The 7,671-nt window shown below is 35.3% G+C and overlaps 1 protein-coding gene across 3 annotated transcripts; it reads left to right on the top strand.

Annotated features, from left to right (window-relative positions):
* Positions 1-2,960: 2,960 nt before the first annotated feature.
* On the top strand, positions 2,961-7,323 carry LOC133307016 (salicylic acid-binding protein 2-like). Of its 3 annotated transcripts, none has more exons than XM_061507436.1 (3): positions 2,961-3,462; positions 6,573-6,698; positions 6,932-7,317. In XM_061507436.1, exons 1-3 carry the CDS (start codon positions 3,085-3,087, stop codon positions 7,058-7,060), a joined length of 633 nt encoding a protein of 210 aa, XP_061363420.1. In that variant the 5' UTR covers positions 2,961-3,084; the 3' UTR covers positions 7,061-7,317. The 3 variants fall into 3 exon arrangements, with proteins under 3 accessions (XP_061363420.1, XP_061363418.1, XP_061363419.1); XM_061507434.1 differs by having other exon boundaries at positions 6,779-7,307; XM_061507435.1 differs by lacking the exon at positions 6,573-6,698 and having other exon boundaries at positions 6,779-7,323.
* Positions 7,324-7,671: the final 348 nt, after the last annotated feature.

Raw genomic sequence — 7,671 nt, 5'->3', positions numbered from 1 at the left:
AAAAAAAAAAAATCGCATATAGACCTCCGTATTCAGGTTTCTGTGTAGGAAACACATTATTGACATCCAATTGCTCCGGACACCAACCTTTACCTGCTACAAAAGCAAGGAAAACACATTGTGGCGAGCTTAGCATTGGGGGCGAATATATCTAAGAAATCAACACCTTCCATGTTGTTGAAGGATTGTGTTGCACCACTCTCATCTTTGCTGCCGCAATAGATGGTGGTTGAACAATTGGTTGGGCTGAGTTTCTATAGTTTCGTGCATCATTCTAGGCTAAAGGAGCTTTGCTTCTATTGGTTTTCCAGGTATCTACCATGATTTGGAGTGGGAATTAAAATTTATAGATTCACAGACGACGTCAATTAGTCTAAGGTGTAAGGTGATAAAACTAGATGTACAACAAATGAGGTGGTTAAACGTTGTCCTACGTACATAACAACTTGAGGATCCCGGTTCGAAGAATCAATATATTTGCAAGAGATAAGTATTTGTATTAGCAGTATTTTTTTTCCGTGAGAGAGGGTGATTGATTTTGGTGCTTAAGAGTTCAACCTTTTGTATATGCATATGAGATGTCTTTTATAATTGGGGTAGAGTATGATGAATGTGATGAGTCCCGGCAAACAGAGCCATATCGAGACTAGTGATGCCATATAGTGGTTGGTGATGGGGTCAGAATCTATGTAGTACCGATACCGATACCGATACGAGACACGTGACACGATACGACACGACACGACAATCCGACACGTTAATTAGTAAAAATATTAGATTTCGACACGTTAGGATACGTTTTGATATTAAATAATATTTTTAATTTATGTAGTGTATATTATATTTAATATTCAATAATTTAACAAAAAAATGTGTTAAATAATAACAAGAGAAAAAAGATGAACATTTGAAATATTTATGTGTGTATTAACTGATGAAGGTTGTACAATATATAAACAGACTAATGGGCTAAGCCCAAACCTAATGTAATCTGACCTAATACAAAATAAGGAAACACTAATTACAAAATAAGGAAATCCTAATTACAATATATTTCTCACACTCCCCCTCAAGCTGGAGCGTATAAGTCATATGCACCAAGCTTGTTACATATAAACTCTATTCAAGGGTCCCTCAAAGATTTTGTAAACACATCTGTTAATTGTTCATTAGAGGGTACAAAGCTAGTTTTAATTTCACCAGCAAGAACCTTTTCTCGAACAAAGTGACAATCTATTTCTATATGCTTGGTTCTTTCATGAAACACTAGATTTGTAAAGAACCTTGGGATACACCACCCCAAAAGCTAGCTCAAAGGGTGGGAGTACCCACAGCCTTATAAAGGCCACATTAGTTGCATATACAACCAATGTGGGACTATATATCTCAACACGCCCCCTCACACGAGAGCCCATTAGGCTTGAAGAGTGGACAATGCAACAGGCCCAGCCTACCTGTGCTAAGAAACGCCACAAGAGAAAGTGGGAGGCGGCGAGGCTCTGATACCATGGTAAATAACAAGAGAAAAGAGAGGAACATTTGAAATATTTCTGTGTGTATTGACTGATGAAGGCTGTACAATATATAAACAGACTAATGGGCTAAGCCCAAACCTAATGTAATCTGACCTAATACAAAATAAGGAAACCCTAATTATAAAATAAGAAAACCCTAATTACAATATATTTCTAACAAAATGAATCTAAACTTATAATATTCATAAATTTTGCAAAGAAACATAAGATATCTCAAATATTTATATTAAACTCAATAAAATAGTAATCGTAATCCAACGAATCTAATAGTTGAAACTAAAAACTCAACGCAACGCAACCTTTAATCCTTTTCTTGAATTTCTATCCCGTGTTGAAGTGTCGGGGAGTGTCGAAGTGTCCAAGAGTGTCGAAAAGTGTCGGACACGACATGTCAGAATTTTTGAAGTGTCGGTGCTTCATATGTCAGAATTTTAGGGAATTGGACGTTGAGTATTTAATTAATATAAAATCGGATTTAATATTCCTTTTTTTATTACAGAAAATATTTATTTCTCACACTCATATAAAAAATAATGGATCCCACAAATTTTTCCTCTCTTCTCTTCACAATAGAACCCACTCATTTTTATGTGAATATGACAAAAAAATATTTTATGAGAACCCAACACTTACCTGTTTGTGGTGATATAAATTCCTTCCAACAACTCAAGAATTAAGAATTATCACAACAGCAGCAAAAACAGAAATATTTTTTCCTAAGAGTTGGATTATTATTTCGTCTTAGGTTAGCTAATGAAGTATAAGGATGAACAATTTTTTTTCATTCCGACTCAAACTAGAAACCTCTAACATAAGCTCCTTAGTCCTTATCACACTTGAAGGTAAACAGAATTCGGACGCAATTTGTTATCTTAACAGTACCCCAGGACTTGTCTAAAATAAAATCCACATTCCCCTCTGTTAGTCAACAAGACGCCAAACCACCTGCCCCTCTGTTAGTCAACAACATGCCAAACCTGACCAATAGCTCCCGTTCGCTAAGGAGGCATTGGATAGAGAAGAAAAAAATTTTAACCATGAAAATATAATTATTGGAAAAGTAAATTTGCTCGTAAAGTTAAAAAAAGTTATTTGGTAGGACGAAATATTACCGAAAAAATTAATTAAGTTTTTTAAGTTTATGTTTGCTCGAAGATAAAATATTGATTAAAATCAATAGATTAAAATTACAAAAATAACCCATTTAATTTTTGAATCTCAAATAAAAAAAAGAGACCTATGATAAAAGTACATTTCAGGGTCATTTACGTTTTCATTTTGCACTCTTTTTCTCTGTTTCCCAACAAATCTCAAAATATCACATCACAAGTGATTTTCTGGAATAATAAATTTCTTCAATTTTGCAAAGAAACCAAAATGATCTGGTTATATTTTTTTGATTTTTGTACCAAACATGATCAAGACAGAACATCGGTGAAAGTTGCCTGTACATCTCCAACAAAAACTTCTGCCAAACGCCCCTAAAGACATTTCATTGTCTATAAATAGCGGGAAGGAATATAGAACAACCACAACATAAAAAAACATTATGGGTACTGAAAATAGTGTAGTTCGGAAGCATTATGTTCTGGTGCACGGGGCTTGCCATGGAGCTTGGAGTTGGTACAAGGTGAAGCCACGCCTTGAATCTGCTGGTCACCAAGTCACGGTACTTGACCTTGCGGCTTCTGGTACCAACATGAAGAAAATTGAAGATGTTGATACTTTTTCACAGTACTCTGAGCCTTTGTTGCAGCTATTGGCGACAATCCCCCCAAATGAAAAGGTAGTTCTTGTGGGGCACAGCCTTGGAGGGCCTAACATAGCCCTTGCCATGGACATATTCCCACAAAAGGTAGCAGTTGGTGTCTTCTTAGCTGCTTTTGTGCCAGACCTTGAACACAAACCCTCCTATGTCATTGAAAAGGTATGCATCTGAGACTTCAGGATGCTTTGTAAAAAATTTCATCAATTTTCTCACCCTACCCAAGTGTAATTAATGTGATATACATGATCTAGAAATTTACAGCCAGAATTTTCATTTTTATTTTATTTTTTAAGTATCCCATCGTTTTGGATGATACTAATTCCCTCCCTGCATAAAACATAGATTTTTATCACTGCCCAAATTTCTTCACCTCAACATCAGACCGAAACCAAACAACTTGGGTCTAATTGGAAAAAGGAGATATCTCGATTGCTTTCAAATTGCTAAACAACAATACAAATTAAAGATATATAGGTGGAAAGATGGACCAATATCTTAATAACTTCTTTTTAGGAAAAATATTTTGGATATTACGTATATATTTTTTTACTAAATATGAAATAAACTAATATAGTTATATTCCCTTAACACTGAAGTTGTGCTCATTTTCAGGCAAATCTGTCAAAAAATTTAAACTGACAACCCAACTTTTTCTAATTTATAATCATATTATTTTTAAACAGTTCCATCTCAAGAATTAGATATATTTGAATCACATTAACGCACGGCCATCAGTTGGTAACGTTTTTTTTTTTCCTAGATAATAATTATGAGAAACCCTTCTGGTATTAATCATAACTTGTTCCTTTCATTCGAATTACACACTAATGCACATACATTAAACTCGAAGAGGGAGAGAAATGAAGGTAGTAAAAGACTTTACCAATTAATCTAAGGGAAAATGCCTTTGAGGCAGAAAACATTTCTTTGCAACTGAAAGAAAAAAAGGAGTGGAGTTCATTATTTTATGATTTCTCTCTCTCTCTCTTTCTCTCTATCATTTTCTCTTAGTGGAGAGAAATATTTTCTATCTCAAAGACAAAAATTATTTCCCCTTAATCAAATTAAGGTAAAGTTTGTTGTGTATCTGAGCCCGACAATAGCTAGGCCTCAGATTCAATTAACCTGGCCTTCACAAGTCGACTTGTGAAAGAGTTGGTGAACATTAATAGCAAATCAAAATAAAAAACTAGGATAAAGAGGAAGAGAACACCAAGAATTTTAACGTGAAAAACCTCTTTAATGTGAAGAGTGAAAACCACAGGATCAAGTTTAGAAAAATCGTTCACTATGAATAATAGGATTACACAAGATTCTCTCTGGCTCAATAACCAGAGAACTTCACCCTCTAAAGGATGAATTTACTTACAAGTGTCTCACACAAGTGTTTCTCTCTGTAAAGAGGATAGAGAATCCTACTCTACATGGTATTATTCTTCTTCTTCAGCGATGGCGCTGGGTTTTTTCCTCAGAGAATCTTCGTCTCTGACTTGCGTTTTTCTTATTCGGATGATCTATCGCATTCGGCTTAACATTGCCTGTCCTTTGATCCTTCTTCAAAGTCCAGTATTTCGACTTCTGGTAACCTAATTTTCCACAATAGAAGAATATGAGAGTATGTGGCCTCAGCTTTGACCGACCTCTTGACTTGTCACGACCACAGCTTCTACTTAGATCTCGGTGTGCCTTTCTTCCACGATTTTCAACAACATTTGCTTCATACTGTTGTCTTATACCTCGTTCTTTCCTCCTAGCCTCTTTACTCAACAGGTTGTCTACAACCGAGTCCAGTGTCATCTTTTCTTCTGGGGCTGAGTTGCTAAGCGTTACCATCAAAGTATCCCAGCTCTCAAGTAATGAGCTAAGTAGCAAGAGGGCTCGCAACTCGTCATCTATTTTCATGTCAATCTTTGTCAGCTGATTGATTATCCCCTTGTATGTATTCAGGAGCTCAATTATGCTTTGTCCATTCTTATAGTCTAGCTTCACAAGTCGGCGCACCAAGTATGATTTGTTGCGTGGTGTCTTCTTCTAGATTAAAGACTCTAGCTTCATCCACAGCTCGTGAGCATTTGTGTATGTCGACACATGCTCGAACAAGCTCTTGTCGAGATATTTGCGGATCATAGCGACCGCCTTTTGATTGTGGAGATCTGACTCTTTATCACTCTTCCCTTCTGGCTTGACCGTGCTCAAAATAGGCTCATATAAATCATTGCAATAAAGATGATCCTCCATCATGGGTTTCCAATATGAGTAGTTCTCCGCGGTGAGTTTGAACATGTCGTCATCATGTGCTACAACACCTCCATCTCTAACCTCATAGAGCCTTTGATCTAAGAGATCTGATACCACTGTTGTGATTCCGAGCCCGACAATTCTTAGCTCGACCCAAATTAAATGGGTTCCCTAATCTTTTATTTATAAGAAATGCTTAGATGCTGAGTCGTCAAAGAGAGAGCAAAAAAGAAGAAGAAAAGAAAGAGAGATAGAAACGCATTGGAGAAAAGAGCAAGTCAGAGACGAAGATTCTGTAAGGAAGAAACCCAGCGCCACCGCTGAAGAAGAAGAATACCATGTAGAGTAGGATTTCTTATCCCTTTTATAGAGAGAAACACTTTTTGAGGCACTTGTGAGTAGATCCATCATCTAAAGGGTGAAGTCTTCTAGTTATTGAGGTAGAGAGAATCTTTTGTAAATCCCATTATTCATATTGGATGATTATCTAGACTTGATCCTGTGATTTTTACTCTTCAAATCGAAGAGGTTTTTCACGTTAAGATTCTTGGTGTTATCTTCCTATTTATCTATATTTTATTTTTGATTTGCTATTACTGTTTATCAACGCTTCCGCAAGCCCATCTATGAAGGCCGAACTAATTGAATCTGAGGCCGAGTTAAGAATTGTCGGGCTTCGAATCACAACAAAGTTGAATTATGAAAACTTTTATGAGCTGATAAGTCACCGAAGTAATAGTATTCATTCACACAGAGTAAGTTTTTTTTTTATGAGTTTATTATTTCTTATGTTGTAGGTGATAAATTTATCTCTTATACATATATAAAAGTGTGTGAGGAGAAGAGACAAAAAGAAAAAATATGAGCCTCATACTTTTTTTTATATAGAAAATAAATTTATCTCTTATAATATAATATGAGAAATAATAAACTCTTCACCACATTTATATCTTATGCTTGCTTTGGGGGAAAGGGGTGAGAGAAAATTATATTCATCTTGACCGGCGTAAATGTTTTTTTAACTTCAACAGTACATTGAGAGTACCCCAGCAACTGAATGGTTGGACACTGAATTCTCGCAACGTGGAAACAAAACATCAATGTTCTTTGGTTCCAAATTCTTGTCCACCAAGCTCTATCAACTCTCCTCCACTGAGGTAATTATATGTTACAACTTATCTCATACTAATGCACGTTAACAAATGACATGTTTGGATTCCACCATTGGATTTTGTAGGATCTTGAATTGGCCAAGACCTTAATAAGGCCAGGGTCACTTTTTCCTGAAGACTTGTCTCAGAGAAAAAACTTCTCCAAAGAGGGATATGGATCAGTTCCACGTGCTTTTATTGTTTGCACTGACGACCTTGGAATTCCGTTGAAATTTCAGCTTTGGATGATCGAAAATGCTGGGATTAATGATATGCTAGAGATCAATGGCGCAGATCATATGGCTATGCTTTCCAAGCCACAAGAACTATGCGATTCTCTCCAGCAGATAGCTCTTAAATACGCATAAATTCATGAAACAGGCTTTAGTTTTATTTATTGTGTTTGAATTTGACTTTTGTTTGAAAAATAAGAGTCTCTCCTTTGAAACCACAAGACATATAAATAAAGTGGTATTCTTGCATCCTGTGTGTTTTTTCCTCTACAAGCCTGCATGTTTGTAAATTTTAGAGATATTTGGAACGGGTTGTACTTTTGTGTAAATTCATATTGATGAATAAACGAATGGAAAAATGTTTGTCATTTTAAATAACATAAAGTTATGTCATTTTAAGAGAGACATAGACACAGAATAAATTTTTTATTTAAATTTTAAATTTAAAAAAAGCCACCCACTTCCTCTCTCCCATGATTTTCAATTTTTGTATCTATCTCTCTCCTAAAATGACATAACTTATGTCGTTTAAAATGACAAACACCAAACTCATAAATAAAACTTATCAAACAAATTAATGTTGTTCCATTATTATTAGATAAATTACCTATAATTAAGGGTATCTATGACACCATTCTCATAATTTTTTTAGTGTGAGAAACAGAAATTAATGGTTAGAAATAATGTTCGAATAAAACTGACTTATTTCTCTATTCTGAAGAATGAACCATTGTCTGGGAATACAA

Source organism: Gastrolobium bilobum, unplaced genomic scaffold (genome assembly GCF_033153095.1).
Source record: "Gastrolobium bilobum isolate Gb01-03AN ecotype WA unplaced genomic scaffold, APGP_CSIRO_Gbil_v1 utg7848, whole genome shotgun sequence".
Taxonomy (NCBI): domain Eukaryota; kingdom Viridiplantae; phylum Streptophyta; class Magnoliopsida; order Fabales; family Fabaceae; genus Gastrolobium; species Gastrolobium bilobum.
The sequence above is the reverse complement of the archived record's forward strand: the minus strand, read 5'-3'. Positions and strand labels throughout refer to the sequence as shown.